This window comes from Rattus rattus, chromosome 3 (assembly GCF_011064425.1).
Source record: "Rattus rattus isolate New Zealand chromosome 3, Rrattus_CSIRO_v1, whole genome shotgun sequence".
Classification (NCBI taxonomy): Eukaryota; Metazoa; Chordata; class Mammalia; order Rodentia; family Muridae; genus Rattus; species Rattus rattus.
This window is the reverse complement of record NC_046156.1, coordinates 129917423-129937092: the sequence shown is the minus strand read 5'-3', so window position 1 is coordinate 129937092 and position 19670 is coordinate 129917423. Positions and strand designations below refer to the sequence as shown.

General features: G+C 36.7%; 1 protein-coding gene across 1 annotated transcript in view; it reads right to left on the bottom strand.

The window, feature by feature from the left end:
- The window catches only part of Naaladl2 (N-acetylated alpha-linked acidic dipeptidase like 2), an 890024-nt gene that overhangs the window by 535265 nt on the left and 335089 nt on the right, over positions 1–19670 (bottom strand). Inside the window, exon 3 of the mRNA XM_032898601.1 lies at positions 9173–9446. Coding sequence (XP_032754492.1) covers positions 9173–9446 — 274 coding nt within the window. The remainder of the gene's footprint in view (positions 1–9172; positions 9447–19670) is intronic.

The window sequence follows — 19670 nt, the reverse complement described above, 5'->3', positions numbered from 1 at the left end:
CAAAATTGATTACATATGGCAAGACCTCTTGACCAATGTCTCTATTCTTATGATAGTACTATTGTTGTTATTTTTATTTTATTAAAACATAAATGTCTTTCTATCCCCTGATGCTAAACACAGGCATGCTAAATTATTTATATATCCATTTTAATGTGTATTCTATATCTGACAAGGCAACTCTCCTTAGGACCCTTTGACCGACCCACCTGTCATTATTATGGTGTAACAATGTCACCTTTCTAGTGCACGATGAATTACAAAGGATTTGCAAAGCACACCATCCATCATGCTGGCACTAAGTGGGTTTTCAGAGTAGATAGGAGATATCACAAGCGCTCTTTAGCCGGTTACCAGAAAGCACAAATTGGAAGCTTATACAAAACAGTTCTATGATGAATGGATATGACAGCCCTTCAAAGTAAAGGGGAACTCCTCCTCTGCAAATAACCTTGTCAAAAGCAAAAGTTGTGGGGAGCTTTACAGGCAGTCAAAAACAGAATAATTTAAAAACTTGTTAATGGCTCTGCCTCATAGAAATTCATGAACACAGAATGTATTGAAAAGTCAGAAAGGAGTTATGTCTGAATCAGGAGCAGCATCTACTCAAGATTGAAATGAATTGGTCAGAGATACACAACAATCACCATTTCCCTATTAGTTATTCTATGTAGGTTTCAGTGTAATCACAACCTCTTCACACACGGATGTAAAGTGTATGCACATGTTCTGTGTAACATACAGTAGTCAGCTGGAACAGTTAGATTTAGTTTTGAATATCCTAATCACAACATTTGAGTTTTAAAAATTTCAAGTCACAGGTACATAAATCTCCATATATCTACTTACTCACCATGTGCAACATATTTATATTAGGTATTAAAATATCTATTCTCAATGTATTCACCTAAGTCACATGTTTAACATTTTACAGATTAAATTCTTGAAACAAAAGATTTTTTTTATATATGTATATATAACTGCATTTAGCCTTGCAACAATCCCTTCTGTTGAGGTTATATTTGAAGGGAGCATATTTCTATATCTAATTGCATGTTCAATTTCACCTTTTTACTTATTGATTTGTTTTTATTAAAAACAAACTTCTTTATTAGAATTATGGGTTTAAATCTCTTTTAAAATGGTAAACTGGCCATACATAACCTTCTTAGACTTTTTAAAAAATGAACTAATGTTTGGGGAAACATAGTTTATTATATGAAATGAAGAAAATATCTAACATAATATTGACAAAATAAATGTATACAAAATACTCAGGTGTCTGAATTCACGTTGATGGAATTTTTTTCCATTTTACTTATTTATTTTTTATTGGATTTTTTTAAATTTACATTTCAAATGTTATTACCTTTTCCAGTTTCCCCAATATAAGTCCCCTATCCCATCCCTCTCCCCTTCTTCTATAAGGGTGTTCCATCCACCCCCAGTCCTGTCCCCTGACATTCCCCTACCCTGGGGGTCCAAACTTGGCTCGACCAAGGGCTTCTCCTTCCATTGGTGCCCAACAAGGCCATCCTCTGCTACATATGCAATTGGAGCCACGGGTCAGTACAAATATAGACTTTGAATAATGGTTTAGTCCCTGGGAGATTTGATTGTTTGGCATTGTTGTTCTTATGGGGTTGCAAGCCCCTTCAGCTCTTTCAGTCCTTTCCCTACTTCCTATAAACGGGATCCCTTTCTCAGTTCAGTGGTTGCTGCTAGCATTCGCTTCTGTATTTGACATGCTCTGGTTGTGTCTCTCAGGAGAGATCCATATCCGGTTCCTGTCAGCATGTACTTCTTAGCTTCATCAAATTTATCTAGCTATCCTGGCTGTATATATATGGACCACATGTAGGGCTGGCTCTGAATGGCTGTTCCTTCAGTTGTTGCTCTGAAATTTGCCTCCATATCCATTCCGATGAATATTTGTGTTCCCCCTTTTAAGAAGGTGTGAAGCATCCACATTTTGTTCATCCATCTTCTTGAGCTTCAATGTGATCTGTAGAATGTATCATGGCTAATTCGAGTTTGTGGGCTAATATCCACTTATCAGTGAATGCATACTATGTGTGTTTTTCTGTGATTGGGTTACCTCATACAGGATGACATTTTCTAGGTCAATCCATTTGCCTATGAATTTCATGAAGTCATTGTTTTTGAGAGCTGAGTAGCATTCCATTGTGTAAATGTACCATATTTCCTGTATCTATTCCTCTGTTGAAGGGCATCTGGATTCTTTCCAGCTTCTGGCAATTATAAATAAGGGAGCTATGAATAGAGTGGAGCATGTGTCTTCGTTGTATGTTGGAACAATGTTCGGTGACATGCCCAGGACGGGTATAGCTGGGTCCTAAGGTACTGCAATCTCCAATTTTCTGAGGAATCTTCAGAATGATTTCCAGGGAGGTTGTACCAGTTTGCAATCCCACCAACAATGGAGGAGTGTTCCTCTTTCTCCACATCCTCATCAGCATCTGTTGTCACCTGAGTTTTTGATCTTAGCAAATCTGACTGGTGTGAGGTGGAATCTCAGGGTTGATTTGATTTGCATTTCCCTGATGACTAAGGATAGTGAACATTTCTTTTGGTACTTCACAACAATTCAATATTTCTCAGCTGAGAATTCTTTGTTTAGCTCTGTACCCCATTTTTAATAGGGTTATTTGGCTCTGTGGAGTATAACTTCTAAAATTCTTTGTTATTTTGGATATTAGCCCTCTATCAGATGTAGGGTTGGTAAAGATCTTTTCCTAATCTGTTGGTTGCTGTTTTGTCCTAATGACAGTGTCCTTTACCATACAGAAGTTTTGCAGTTTTATGAGGTCCCATTTGTTAATTCTTGATCTTAGAGCATAAGCTATTGGTGTTTTGTTCAGGAAAATTTCCCTAGTGCCCATGTGAGGGAGACTCTTCCCCACTTTCTCTTCTATTAGTTTGAGTGTATATAGTTTTATGTGGAGGTCCTTGATTCACTTGGACTTAAATTTTGTACAAGGCAATAAAGAACGGGTCAATTTCCATTCCTCTACATGCTGACCTCCAGTTGAACCAGCACCATTTGTTGAAAATGCTATCTTTCTTCCATTGGTTGGTTTTAGCTCCTTTGTCAAAGGTCAAGTTACCATAGCTGTGTCGGTTCATTTCTGGGTCTTCAATTCTATTCCATTGATCTACTTGCCTTTCTCTGTTTCAATACCATACAGTTTTTATGACTATTGCTCTGTAATACTGATAGATGTCAGGCATGGTTATTCCCCCAGAAGTTCTTTTATTGTTGAGTATAGTTTTCAATATCCTGGGTTTTTTTAATCCAAATGAATTGCAAATTGCTCTATCTCTATGAAGATCTATGAAGAATTGACCTGGAATTTTGATGGAATTGCATTGAATCTGTAGAATACCGCAAATCCATGAGCATGGGAGGTTTTTCCGTCTTCTGAGACCTTCTTCGATTTCTTTCTTCAGAGACTTGAAGTTTTTGTCATACAGATCTTTCACTTGCTTGGTTAAAGTCCCATTGAGGTCTTTTATAATAGTTGGGACTCTTGTAAAGGATGTCATTACCCTAAATTCATTCTAAGCTTGTTTATCCTTTAAGTACAGGAAGGCCATTGATTTGTTTGAGTTAATTTTAAACCCAGTCACTTTGCTGAAGTCAGGTTTAGTAGTTCTCTGGGGAACTTTTAGGGTCACTTAATATACTATCATATCATCTGCAAATAGTGATATTTTACTTCTCCCTTTCCTATTTGTCTTCCTTTGACATCCTTTCTTTTGTCTGATTGCTCTGGCTAGGACTTCAAGTATCATATTGAATAAGTAGGAAGAGAGTTGGCAGCCTTGTTAAGTCCCTGATTTTAGTGGGATTGCTTCAAATTTCTCTCCATTTAGTTTAATGTTAGCTACTGGTTTGCTGTATATTGCTTTAACTATGTTTAGGTATGGGCCTTGAATTCCTGATCTTTCCAGGACTTTTATCTTGAAGGTGTGTTGAATTTTGTTAAATGCTTTCTCTTCATCTAATGAAATGGTCATGTGGTTTTTATCTTTCAGTTTGTTTATACAGTGGATTACATTGATGAATTTCTGTATATTGAACCATCCCTATATCCCTGGAATGAAGCCTGCTTGATCATGATGGATGATCATTTTGATGTGTTCTTCGATTCAGTTTTCAAGAGTTTTATTGACTATATTTGCATCAATATTCATAAGGAAAATTGGTCTGTAATTCTATTTCTCTATTGGGTCTCTGTTGTGGCTTCATAGAAGGAATTTGGCGCGATCCATCTGTGTCTATTTTGTGGAATAGTTTAAACAGTATTGGTGTGAGGTATTCTATGAAGGTCTAATAGAATTCTGCACTAAACATATGGTATTGGTCTCTTTTTATTTGGAAGACTTTTAATAGCTGCTTCTATTTCTTTAGGAGTTATGGCATTGTTTAGATGGTTTATCTGTTCCTTATTTGCTCTGGTTCCTTGTATTTGTCTAGAAAATTATCCATTTTCTCCAGATCTTCCAGTTTTCTTGAGTATAGGCTTTTGTAGTAGGATCTGATGATTTTTTGAATTGTCTCCCTTTTCATTTCTGATGTTGTTAATTTGGATACACACTCTGTGCCTTCTGGTTTCTCTGGCTAATGATTTCTCTATTCTGTTGGTTTTCACAAAGAACCAGTTCTTGGTTTTGTTCAGTCTTTGTATAGTCTGATTTGTTTTTATTTGGTTGATTTCAGCCCTGAGTTTCATTATTTCCTGCCTTCTACTTGGGTGTATTTGCTTCTTTATGTTGTAGAGCTTTTAGGTGTGCTGTCAAGCTGCTGACATATGCTCTTTCCTGTTTCTTTCTGCAGGCACTCAGTGCTATGAGTTTTCCTCTTAACACAGCTTTCATTGTGTCCCATAAGTTTGGGTATGTTGTACCTTCATTTTCATTAATTTCTAAGAAGTTTAATTTTTTTTTTTTCTTCTTTTGACCAAGTTATCATTGAGTAGAGTGTTGTTCAACTTCAATGTATATGTGGGTTTTCTGTTTGTTGTTATTGAAGAAAAATCTTAGTCTGTGGTCAACTGATAAGAAGCATGGAATTATTTCTATCGTTCTGTATCGTTTGAGGACTGTTTTTGAACGATTATATGTTCAATTTTGGAGAAGGTGCCATAAGGTACTGAGAAAAAAGTGGATCCTTTTGTTTTTAGGAAGAGATATTCTATAAATATCTGTTAAGTCCATTTGGTTCATAATTTCTGTTAGTTTCTCTATGACTCTGTTTCCATGATCTGTCCATTGATGAGAATGAGATATTAAAATCACCTACGATTATTGTGTGAGGTGCAATGTGTGATTTGAGCTTTAGTAAGCTTTCTTTTATGAATGTAAATGCCCTTCCATTTGGAGCATAGATATTTAGGATTGAGAGTTCACCTTGGTAGATTTTTCCTTTGATGAATATGAAGTGTCCTTCCTTATCTTTTTTTATGACTTTTGGTTGAACGTCTATTTTATTCAATATTTGAATGGCTACTCCAACTTGTTTCTTTGGACCATTTGCTTGGAAATTGTTCTCCAGCCTTATACTCTGAGGTAGCATCTGTCTTTGTCTCTGAGGTATGTTTTCTGTATGCAGCAAAATGCTGAGTCCTCTTTACATATCCAGTCTGTTAGTCTATGTCTTTTTATTGGGAATATTGAGTCCATTGATGTTAAGAGATAGTAAGGAATAGTGATTATTGCTTCTTGTTATTTTTGTTGTTAGAGGTTGAATTATGTTTTTGTGTCTCTCTCCTTTTGGTTTTCTTGCAAGATTACTTTCTTGCTTTTTCTAACGTATAGTTTCCCTCCTGGTGTTGGAATTTTCTATCCTTATCCTTTGTAGGGTTGAATTTGTAGAAAGATGTTGTGTAAATTTGGTTTCGTCATGAAATATCTTGGTTTCTCCATCTATGTTAATCGAGAGTTTTGCTGGATATAGTACCCTGGGTTGGCATTTGTGTTCTCTCAGGGTCTGTGTGACACCTGCCCAGGATCTTCTGGCTTTCATAGTCCCTGGTAAGAAGTCTGGTGTAAATCTGATAGGTCTACCTTTATATGTTACTTGACCTTTTTTCCTTACTACTTTTAATATTCTTTCTTTGTTTTGTGCATTTGGTGTTTTGACTATTATGTGATAAGAGGAATTTCTTTTCTGGTATGATCTATTTGGAGTTCTGATGGTCATCTTTTTCTTTAGGTTAGGGAAGTTTTCTTCTATAATTTTGTTGAAGATATTTACTGGCCCTTTAAGTTGGGAGTCTTAATTCTCTTCTATACCTATTATCTGCAGGTTTGATCTTCTTATTGTGTCCTGTATTTCCTGGATGTTTTGCATAGGAGCTTTATGCTTTTTACATTATCTTTGATGGTTGGGTCGATGTTTTCTATGGTATCTTCTGCCCCTGAGATTCTCTCTTCTATATCATGTATTCTGTTGGTGATGTTCACATCTATGCCTCCTGATCTCTTCCCTAGGTTTTCTATCTCCATTGTCATCTCCCATTTTGCTTCTTTATTGTTTCTATTTCCATTTTTAAATCCTGGACAGATTGTTCAATTCCTTCTCTTGTTTGGTTTTGTTTCCCTGTAATTCTTTAAGGGGTTTTTGTGTTTCTTCTTTAAGGTCTTCTACTTGTTTACTTGTTATTATCCTGTATTTTTTAATGGATTTATTTATGTCCTTCTTAATGTCCTCCATCATCATCATCATCATAAAATGTGATTTTACATCTAAATCTTGCTTTTCTGGTGTGTTTGGATATTCAGTATTTTCTATGGTGGGAGAGCTGGGCTCTGAAGATGCTAAGTATTCTGTTTTGTAGGTTCCTATACTTGCCTCTAGCCACTGGTTTGTCTCTGGTGTTAGCTTCTCTTGCTGTCTCTGATAGTGGCTTGACCCTCCTGTAGGCCTATGTCAACTCTCCTGTAGACCTGTTTTCTTACAGCAGAATCTGGAAACAGAGAGCTCTGTTCTCAGGTACGTAGGTGCTCCTGGCAACTAGCTTTCATCTCTCAGCGCAGGAAGAAACCCAAAGGTCCTGCCACTGACTGCTCCTAGGTCTCTGTGCCCAGGGGGCACAGATGGCACTAGGCGATTTCCTTTTTATTCGGGAATGTGGGCAGAGCATAGTCTCCTGAGTTCTCAGGTGTGTCTGCAAGTCTGGGGGTTCCAGCTTTCTTCCCCACAGGATTTGGGTACAGGGAGCTGTGTGATTAGTTCAGTTCTGTTCAGGGAACAGGCCAGACCCAGCAGGTTTCTGCAGCTGCCTGCTCCTCTATTCTTTTATCCAGAGTGCTATGCAGTTTCCTCTTGGGCCAGGGATGTGGGAGAGGTGGGCAGAAGTGGCAGTCTGTCCTGTGGTCTCAAGACTGTCAGAACTACTGGGTATTCAGCTTCCACTAACACTGGATTTGGGTGCAGGGAGCTGTTGGGTCAGTTCAATTCTGGAATTTATTGTCTAAAGCTTTTCCAGTGTTTCTGGAATGACAGCTTAAGGCAACACGACTTTTCAATTTCCCCATGATCAGGAAAACATCAGTGTTTGTCAGGAGAAATTGAAAAACAATTAGATAAGAGTGAGTCCAAAGGACATGCTAGTCTTGTTCTGTTTGTTGTTCTACTCAAGGTTATGGCTTCTTTCTTTTTTCTTTCTTCAATTGTTTTTTTTTTTTTTGAGTGGGCATGATGGGAATGATTGGAATGTACTTGAGCCAAACAGAATGGTGGTAAGGACAGAGAAACAAGGTGGTGTATGTGAGTTCTTAGAGTCCAATACAAACATCTCTTACATTGCCCTAAGCTCATAGCTTCTGAGCCAAGACAAGCATGCTGACTCCTTCCCTGTATTTTCATTGATATAAAATGTGTTGCAGTTATTGCCAAAAAAAACTTATGTCTTATCAAATCAAGAGTTTTAGACTAAAAATATTATATGCATGCAGAAACACACACACACACACACTCACAGACACAATTCAATCAAATTAGTTATAAAAACTATTCATATTTGTGCTGGTTACATGAAATTCTACTAAAAGTAAAATTCTACCAACAAGGAATAAAAGTCTGGAATACACATATTCCCCACAAACCTCAGTAATCCCCCCCTAAAATAGCAATATGTTGCAACAATACATATGTTCCTCATTCTATTTTCTCAAGTAATTTTATACAGTACCTTTATATTGTTTAAATATTCCATGTTTTGTTTATAGTCAATTATAGAGATTTTAAATATATACACAATAAAAATATAGCATAATCCTGTCAGTGTTCAATTAGATAATTCACAATTTTAAAATAGGACTATGCATGTCTGATAAAATTATACTTTAACCTGAGGCAGAACAGCTGCTACATAACATAAAATATGCCATTATATTTAGCTTGCATGTTGGGTGTACTGTCCATCATACATGGTTCCACAGGAGTCACATGGATTATTTTAATTGTCTCGGAGGTCCCCACGTGGAACAGTATGGATGCTTCCCACAAAGTTAAGAATCTGAGAATCACAGAAGAGGCAGAAAGCAGTGGGTAACTGCAGGATGAACTTTAACTCATTACGTGGCTCTAGACATTCTTCTCTGGACCAGGAAGCCAAAATCACTACCAAATATAGCTATCCATGAAATGTGGAGGAAGAAACTACACCTGGATCCTCTTCACACATTTCCAGCCATCAACACAGGCAAGCTGCATTTCATATCCTAAGTATGCAAATAATCACATTCATTTTCCTCTTCATTTCTTACCTGCATAAACAATTTCAAAGTACAATCCTTGCCACTTCTATTCTCTCCCTCTGTATCAACATATTCAAATTTGCCCCTTCAAAACCCTAAATGAGTTTCTCTTGAAAGATATGGGCTGAGGAAAATGTGAATAACTCAGCTGTACCTTCAACACCTTTGAATTAAATTCTTCTAACATGTTTTCACTTCCAAAACTTGACAAGCAAAGATTCGGGTACTTCCCTTCCATCTTCTCTGCTCCCTGGCATTGCTATATGGAATACATTTAAGGGCTACTTTTGTATGCTGCATCTTGCCAGTTAGCTCAATTTAGATGAAAGCTGTTGTTTTCTAATTCCATTTCACTGGAAATGACAGAGACAAATGGTCAAATTACCTGGAGAGTTCCTTTGGCAGAATAGGCTGCATATGAGTAGAACAGATCTTGGCTTTGGCCTCTTCTGGCTTCTTCCCTGCAAGGTTGGCCATCAGGATAAAAGCACTGGCCAGTACTGCTCACAGTGATGGTGCCTGGAGAGGGCCCGGGAAAATCCAGCAACACTGAATAGTTTATGAACTGTGTATCTTCCAAGCCCAATGCAATCCAGTGACTCTTAATCTTCTTTGAAATTTCCATGTCATCCTCACTGTCATAGACTTGTAGCAAATTTCTGAAAAATGTAAAAGCACATTTTAAAAACATAGGAGAAGTCTTTATAATTTGGAGATATGACTGTTCATATGTGAACATTTATTAATAGCTTTTGTGGAATATTGAAGGATAAATGTGACAAGATCTGACCTTAGGAGATTTATAGAGTGATGGAACTGAAGTACAGGAAAGGGAATCATACTAAATCAAAGTAGGAGGAGTTTATGTTTTCAAGTAGTACTACAAAGACTGAGCAATGACAACCAGGGCCTTTATGACTTCTGAGTCATATATCAACATTAACAAAATCCATATACAGCCAGTTCCAAACTAACATGTTTTTTGAGATAGGTTGCATTGTGTTTAATATAATTTTATATAAAAGTATTGAACATCACAATATTCAAGTATAAAAATAGCAGATATTGCTCAATATGTTTTTCTTAAAATACCATAGGAGGCTATTAGGAAATTATATTGAAGAGATCACTATATTAAAAAGACATACTAGCACAAACTGCCAAACCAAATAACATTTGTATTGCATTTTCTATGCTTTATTTATTTATTTTGTTTCTTTTTGAACATCTCCAATGTCTTGTTTTGCTAGACATCTTGGAATATAGATAAAATGGCACATTATCTATTATGTTCTATTCACAGAACAGACATGGAAATTTAAACAAAGTAATTTCACCTTTTTTTCCCTTTTGTCACTGAACTGAAAATGTGTACTTCATGATTTTTATCATTTTCCTAAGCATTTAACATTTTCTTTTATATGAAATTGCCTTTTTCCACATACATATTTATATTCACTTGTTTATTAAATAACTTCAACAGTGAGCAAGAAGCCTACACTAGACACTTGGCGTAGCCTGAAATCTGCCCCGCAGGAGAGCGTAGAGCAAGAAGTCATCATGAAGCTCTTAGCCATGTATTCACTTGCATGTGTGAGTGTTATGTATGTGTGTGAATGTCTGGTCAAGGATTTCTATGAACATACAGGAGTGTGTGTGTGTATGTGTGTGTGTGTGTGTGTACGTGTGTGTGTGTGTACGTGTGTGTGTGTGTGTGTGTGTGTGTGTGTGAGTGTGTGTGTGTGTGTGTGTACGTGTGTGTGTGTGTGTGTGTGTGTGTGTGTCCAAATGCCCACACACAAGTGCTTGCATGCTCATGTGCATATGTGAAGGCCAGACAAGGCTGTGAGATGTCTGCCTTACTTAATGTCTGTTCCATTCATTGAGAATTGTCTGACTTTTATCAGGCTCTCTTGCTGAACTGTTAACTCTCTGATTAGGGCTAATGTCACTAGCCATCCTCCTCCCAAACATTATCTATCTCAGGCTTCTGAGTGCTGGAACCATCAGAATAGTTGCACTTGTCTCTTAGACCCAGCTCCACTGTGGTGCCCTGTTTATTATTACTTTATAACATCCCACAGCATAGCATACAGCCTGCCTTGCTTCTTCCTCTACAAGAACATCTTGACCCTGTACTTTCCTTCTCCCTAATGAGTATTAAAGCTTCAGACTAAGGTGCCCCTGACAGGCTCATGTGTTTGTGTAGTTGTTTCTTAGAGGTACAGGAGACTAAGAAACTTCAGGAAATTGGTGACCACCTGGATGACACAGGCCACTTATGGTGGCCCTTGATGGATCATCCCACGTAGTTTACAGAATAGTTTTCTGCTTCTCTATCAACCAAGAGCTATGAAAATTACATTTCAAGGTTTCCATCATGGAACGATCCCCTCATGTCACATGCCTTCCTAACAGGGCAGGCTAGGTCCTTTGAAGCTGTGAACCAAGGTTACATCTACTTTGAATTGCTTCTGTCACATGTTGAATCACAGGTAGGAAAAAATAATGCATCAGTGTTGAAATAAGCCTTAAACCCCAATGCCTAGGGTGCAGAGGGCATTCCATGGAAACTAAAGGTTTTGGAGACTGTATCATCCTCATAAATAATGACATTCATTTTTAATATTGTTTCTCAGTTTGGATTATACAACTCCGTCCCCTCAAATTGCTATTCTGAAATATAAAGTTACCAAATGGTGAGGTGGACTTAGTAGAAAGTGATTAGATCATAGATAAAACTTACTCATTAATGAAATTAATACTTCTATAAAAGAGGGAAGATTACATGTTTTCAAAGTGTATAAGACAGAGCTAGAAGGAGGCTTCTGTGAGAAGACAGGTATATCCGAAAGATTGTAGACACTTGAATCTTAGACTTCACAGCTATAAAACTATGTAAATAAATGTCTATTATTCATAAGTTGCCTAATGTAAAGGATTTTGCTATAGCCATTTGAATAGACTAGGACAATTAACAAATTGTTGGTGAATATGAAGGTGAATAAAATTAAATTCCTCATCTTAAACCTGCTCCCACAGGTCAATTTTTCCACAACACAATTCCTCTAAGAACTCAGTAACTATGGAATATTCCTTCTTTTTTGCTTTTTGCTAAAAATTGTTTCATGAGCAAGTGAATATTATATCTCACCTCTTATCATTCCAATTTCTTAAATTAATTTTTAAATATTATTTAGAGGTAACCTTCAGAAAATAATTGATGAAGTAATGAAAAGCAAGCTCGTTTTTATAAATGGGTTGAAAAGTTCCTCCTATTGTACTGTTGCTGAGAGATGTTCTTTTAAAGAGTATTGAACTTTATCATACTCTGATATGTCCATTAAAAATATCATATGATCTGTCAAAAATGAGCATACACTAAAAGAATTTTCTCATATAACAAAACTATACTATTAATAGAATACATTAGAATTTTTAGATATTTTGTAATTTATTTTGTCATCCCCTTGTTTCTGGTTTAAACATCAAGTTTATAAAGTAATGCAGTGTTAGTAGGTTGTGTTGCCCCCAGGAATATTTTTTTGTTTAATTTTGTCAAGATATTATACAAACCTCATAGATATAAAGCATTTTCTTTTGATTTCTTCTCTGAGAGAGATCAAATAAGATTAGAATATTTGAAGAAAGACTATTATCTTTAAACTAAAAATGGTCTGTAATTGATGTCTTATTATGGAAGAACTATGACCTGCTTGATCAATACCTGTAATACTATGTGCATTTTCTTTTTGGATTCCTCTTTGAATCGCAGGCTTTTCATCGCTCTGTCCTACTTGCTATCAATCTGCAGAGCTGCAGACTGGGGATCATCAGTTGCACAGCGTCCTCATCCTTTCCCACAATTGCTTCCCGCCTTACTTTCCTTTACTGGTCTGACAGTTCAACACAACAGTCTTTTATAAGGAACTCATTGTAACATGGATTCACATGAATATGTAAGCATAAGAAGCATATTTGTATTTTTTGAATACCAGATTCAAAACACCATCCAATTGGAACCAGTGATATTCATCTTGTCACTACACCTAATGAAATGAGTTGGAAACCCAGGACCCATGGTGGTAGAAAGAACAAAGTCTTACAAGTTGTTATCTGACCTCTAATCGTGAGCCATGGCCATCAAACACACACACACACACACACACACACACACACACACACACACACACACAGAGACATGCACACAGTCACACACGCACGCACCCATACACATAAATGAACAACATTTCTTCACAAATAATGCATAACATTCCAAGTAGCCAAGGTCTTCATGGTTGATTTTCCTGTTGGATCCTGAGATTCCACCTTAAACCCATGAGAATGGCAAAGAACAAAAACTCAAGTGACAGCACAAGCTGGCAAGAAAGAGGAACACTCTTCCATTGTTGGTGGGTGGGATTGCAAATCAACCTGAGGTTCCTCATAAAATTGGAATTAGTTCTATCTGAGATCCAGCTATACCACTCCTGGGCAAGCACCCAAAAGATACCCCACCATACCAGAGGAACACATGGTCCTCTATTTTGACAGCAGCCTTATTTCTAATAGTCAGAATCTGGAAACAGCCTAGACGTCTTGACCTAAAGAATATATACAGAAAATGTTGTTCATGTACACAATGGAATACTATTCAGCTATTAAAAATGAGGGCATCATGAGTTTTGCAGGCAAATGGATGGAACTAGAAAATATCCTAAATGAGGTAATCCAGACCCAAAAGGACATGCATGGTATGCACTCACTGAAAAGTGAATCTTACCCAAAAAGTACAGAATATCTAGGATACAACCCACAGATCATAAGACTTTTAACAAGCCAAAACGTCCAAGTAAGGATTCTTGGATCCCACTTAGAAAGGGGAACAAAATAGTCATAGGAAGCAGAGGGAGGGAGGGATTTGGGTGGGAGACAGGAGTAAGAGGTGAAAAGGGGAACAGGATCAGGTATGGAAGAAGGGACAGGAGAGAATCACAGAGTGCCAGGAGAGTGAATGAAAATTTGGAGCTCTGGTGGGGAAAGTGGGAGCACCCTGTAGGAGTACCAGAATCCTGAAAGGTGAGAAACTCTCAGGAGTCAATGGGGAAGATTTTAGCCAAAATGTTCAACAATGGGGAGAGGGAACTCAAAGAATCTATCTTTAGTAGATAGACAGGGCTTCAAGTGCTGGAATGGGGTTACCAACCCACAGTCAAAATTTCCAACCAGAATTATTCCTGTCTAAAAGAACCTCTGTGGACAAAAATGGAGAAGAGACTGAAGGAAAGGCAGTCCAGTGACTGTCCCAACTTTGGCATCCATCTCTCCATTTCTTGGAGAGGGGAGGGGGCAAGGTCTGACACTATTATTGATGCTTGATATGGTTACAGACAGGAACATGATACAACTGTCCTCTGAGAGGTTCTCCCAGCAGCTGACTGAGACAGAAGCAGATACTTAGACCCAACCATTGGATTGAAGTAGCGGACCCCTCTGGTTGATTAGGGGATGAATTAAAGAAGCTGAAAGGGAAGGTGATCCCATAGGAAGATCAGCAGTCTCAGCTAACCTGGACCCCAGGGAGCTCCTAGAGACTGAGCCACCAATCAAGCAGCATACACAGGCTGGCAAGGCCTCTGGCACATATACAACAGAGGGCTGGCTGGGCTGGCCTCAGTGGGAGATTGGAGGCCCTGGGGAAGGGGGATGTTTGATAGGGGGTACCTCTAGGAGTCAAAGGGGAGGAGGAATGAGAAGAGGAACTGTGGGATCAGGGGACTGGGGTAGGGAGCAAGTGCTGGAACATAGATAAATAAAATAATTTTTAAAAAAGTCGTTCTTTCGCTTCTTGTATTTTATTTTCCCTCCTGTTTACTGATATTTCTCCAAAGGTCATGTCTGAAGAGTGTGGTATTTTTAGCAATAAGCTCTTACTTCAAGCTCTGGGAGAAAATTTAGAGAAATGGCAATAATCCATGTTGTTTGGGGGACTCTCTTAGACTCCCCAGAACAACAAAACGAAATGGGGTTTCCTGTGTTTGATACTGAGGTTATTGGTATGTGGTCTGTGGCTCTTGGAAATTGTTTTCAGCTTGTATTCATAAGGTCATTTCAATTATTTGCATATGTAACATACATATATTTATATGTATATTTTCAAATACAAAGAACGATATGTTTTCCCATATCTTCTGCAATCATCCTTGGTGTCTTGTTTTTATTTTTATTCTCCCTTTCCTCAGTATTTTCTTTGCTATCCTCTGTCCAAATGAAGCAGCCTAAGGATTTTCCCATTTTCCTTGTATAGTATCTGTGTCACACGATCCTCCACTCTACAGTCTCCCATATACAACACACATTCCATGCTCTTTTTACCTTCCTGTTTCCGTGGCTATTACAGGTTATATTTTCACACATAGAGATTTGGAGCTGAGGATCCTATGCTATGTCTGTCTGTCTGTCTGTCTATGTGTGCGTGTGTGTATGTGTGTGTGTTCGTGTGTGTGTGTGTTCGTGTGTGTGTGTGTGTGTGCGTGTGTGTATACATCTGTATATGCAACTATAAGTAAAGAAGAGATGTGAATTTGGGGAGGGGTTATAAGGTTTTAGGGATGTTGGAAAGAGGGAGTGGTGTTGATGTAGTGTTCATGTATAAGATTCTCAAAATAAAAGGTTAAATAAAAGCCAACAAAATATAACATATCTACACTATTGAATCTTGATTTATAGTTGTGTTGTGTAAAATTTCACTTAAATAAGTCTTGTGAAACCAACATAAAATTAAATTGTTTTAAAATCATATAAATACATATAATTTTCACTTAAGTATGTCAATATCTTATTGGTATGAATGGCTTGATTGAGGGACTCTGTTTATTATCTAAATTTCCATAGACCCATGAACATGACTATATTTATTTTCAACTCTCCACATTTTTTAAAGCTTTCTATCCTGGATATAAATGGTTTGCAAGACATTGCAAGCACTTCTATTATAATTAAGCAGGTTTCTATATTAAACCAGAAATGTTATTAGGGAATTAACTACTATGCAATCTCAATTTACTAATTGAGAAACCTGCAAAAATGGAAGTGGGTTACTCCAAACCACAAGGTATTTATTTGAGAGAAAGTTTTACTCTGCCTTAATTTTTAAAATAAGGGTTTCCACGGGCCAGCAGATCTGGCAGGTAGCATAATGAACTGTCATGGCTGAGACTGGAATTTGGAATTAACTTTGGCATTAATGTTCCATTGGCCAACAGAGACTTGATACGGGAGGATTTTTGGCTTTGTTAGACAAAATTCTGTTTATATCAATGTTAAACACCTGCTACTGGATGAGCCACAGAGCAACACTGATGTCAGAACTGGAGGAAGTGATGCATGCAGTATTTGTAGTTCCAGGGTGACTGCCAAGAGTGTACTCTAAGTGGCTGGGTGAAGAAAATATCTCAGGAGTGCTGGTCACGTGCATTGTACAGAAAAAAAAGACAAAAAAAAAAACCAAAAACAAAGCAAAAGCAGAACAAAATATCCAAAATATTCACTATTACCGACTTATAATTTATTCTGAGTACATAGATAAACAAATGCTGACATATATTCTGTGGCTGTTGTTATTATATGTATATTAAAAAGACAAATGTTGGGCAAGAGAGATAATTCAAATAGTAAAATGTTTGTTTGGCAGAACAGAATTCGATCCTCCTAACACCTTAATGTGGACTACGGGAGCACACACTTGGAATCTCCCTACTAGGGATGATGCTAAATGATCTCCTGCATAATAAAAGATTCTGCTTTGAAATACAAAGTGGAGAACACAAATGTCTGATGAACATGAGTCAAGGCTTAGAACTTTTGAGTAAGGAAGTGTACATAGTCAGGAAAATAAGTTAAATGGTATGCCATTTTCTAGAAGACTTCTCCTTGACAGAAAATGACACAGGGAAATTAATACACTATCTCAAGGGAACAAAAGGACAATTTTGACAGATGGACAATGATCTAAACGAACAAAACTAAAAGTGTAACAACTAAAACAAAACTAAACTTTCACATAGTATATGAAAAAATAGTGCAGATATGGATTATTTGTGAGGAATTTTAAAGCTCCTCATGGAGCACATTGCAAAAAGCTTTTGCTTTGCAAGTCCTAAAAGAAATGTAGGTGAAGTAGCTTGGCACACAAGTAATATTTGTTTAATTTTATATTCTTGTTCAAACAAGAATATAAATTCTAAAAGATAACAAAACAAACTTGATTTGAGAAAATAGAACACATTGAAACAATATACATTGTCAAAACACAAATTACTCCATATGCTTGAAATATGTCCAGTGGTCCAACTCTCACTGTGTCATGCTTATACATACTGTACACAAGGTAACTTCATAGCTAGTCACTACTGAATGCACATATGGGCTGCAATTGGAAAATATAATGCAGTGTCATGTGTTTTTGCATCTGAAGTATATTTTAGAAAGAAGAAATGTAAATATATAGCATAAAGGCTTTGTAAGCAATGAAGTATAGAAAGCAATATCAACCTTTTACAAGAACAATAATAATGTCTGCGTTCTGAATTCCTTATCCCCTCCCACACATCGGGCATATCATACCACATGTCACTTTTCACATTTTATTATTTTAATTCATATAAAGTAAATCTAAGGGCATACTTTAAAATGAAAAAAATAATCTCTGCATCAGGCTTTATAGGTCTTCACTTTCATCTGCTTCACCCTGTGATGCAATGACATAAATCCAGAAGGTACACAGACTCAGAGGCAGCTCTGACTAAATAACAGACTTCTCAAATAACTATAAACCTTTGTGTGCACATGTTTCTTTATTCATTCACCTATAAGTGGAAACCTATCCATTTCCTATATAATTATGAATAATGCAGCAATAAATATGCATTTGTAAATATTGACATCTTCGGTTATACAATCTAAAGTTTTGGAGAGAGAGAGAGAGAGAGAGAGAGAGAGAGAGAGAGAGAGAGAGAGAGAGAGAGAGAGAGAGAGAGAGAGAGAGTGTGAGTGTTTGGATGTGTGTGTATTGGTCTGTGAGCATCTGTGTATATGCATATGTCTGTGTGTGCATATGTGAGTGTGTGTGTTAATGTTTATGTGGGGAGTGACCCTAATTTGAACATATATAAAATATAACCTATTCCAGCAATTGATGGAATCAGATGCAGTGACTGATGTGTAAAGGTTACTATTCTGCATAGAGTACCAGGACTGTTTTAATGTCTTCAATTTTGTCCTGTTGGATACTTTGCTGTCTTATATGATCTCTGTACTGGTGATTGGAAGTGGGAATTAATCTTAAAATCAGCCATGTCTTTTAAAAATGTAACCAATATGTATCTAATGTACACCAGTTAGTATGTAGCTGAAATGGCAAAGAATGTAAAGAAAACTGACCAGTCTCCTGCTTGGTACAAGTTTCCAAACTTATACATACCAAATAGAAGACACAATAAATGCAAGTCAACAGCTAAAGTTGAAAATACTGAGATCATTCTTTCCATAGTGGTATAGAAGAAGCAAGAACAAAAAGAAGTAGATTAGTAAAGAAACAATATTTATATTTGAACGATGAACCTACATAGAATAGCTTGCTCAGTGATGGAATAAGCATGGAACATTTGTACCCTGCTTGATGTCCAGCCAGAAAACAAATCATACTGTGATGAAAATACATGGAAATCATATGGACTGCTTTTTCTGAATGCAGAAGTCTATGTGTCTGTTATTATGTTGATTTTATGCTGTCTTGATGGCTTTAGGTTTATAATGTGCTTTGAAGTCATAAACGGTAATACTGCTTTCTTTAGTCATGATAGATCTGACACAGGGTTTCATGCTTTACTTTAGACTTCCATACACAATACTGCAGCACTTAATTCTCATCCTGTTATTAAATTTTCATATATTTTGATCATATTCTTTCATCTCCTTTGAGGGCATGATCTAAGATCTTCTTTATTCTCTTTTGTCTATCTACCAAATCTTTTTTCTCGTGTTTACGAAGATAAAAAACAACAAAAATTATCAAATAGAAAAAAGAAAAATACACCAAATCATACCAACAAGAAAAACAAACATACACGACAAAACACAGAGTCTGTTTTGGGTTAGTCAGTTATGTCTGAGCATGAGATCTATCCTGGAGTGTTGTCAATATGCCCAGTATCATTCCATGAAGAGAACTGTCTTTCCCTCCTTCAGAAAGTGAAAGTTGCTAATAGTATCTTTATTATGGGTGAGACTTTGGGCCATTTCTCTTCTCCTTTCTGAGATTTTCTGTGGCTTGAATGCACGTCTTGTGTGTGTTGACATAGTCTCTGTGAGTTCATATGTGCACATCAGCGAAGTTCTTATAGATTTTTTCATTGTAATATCAACTCATTTTCCCTTGGTACTGCTGAGTAACCTGACTTTAATATAAAGGTAGCACTTGTAAAGAAATATCATTGTTTCTTCATTTTCATAATTTTCTGCAGCTGTCATTAAGTGATATACATATAATAAAATTAAAAACATCATTAGGACAAAATTAATAAAATTAAGTTCTGAAACTATAATGGAAATAACCATTACATTAAAACAACCAAAACCAATATTTTTTTTATATCAACAATACAGATACTTTTTTTGGCAAGATGAGAAAATGTTGAATCAAGATATGTAACATCTAAAATTGGTCGTCTTTTTCTTTTCTTTTTTCTTTTTTTATGACTAGATTCATATGATTTCTTGTCACATTTAGAGTCAAAAGAATAATTTTACAAATCAAATAAGAACCAAGCAGTGCATTTGTGACAGATTATTGGCAGCCTAGGAAATGTATTTAAATTATCTTT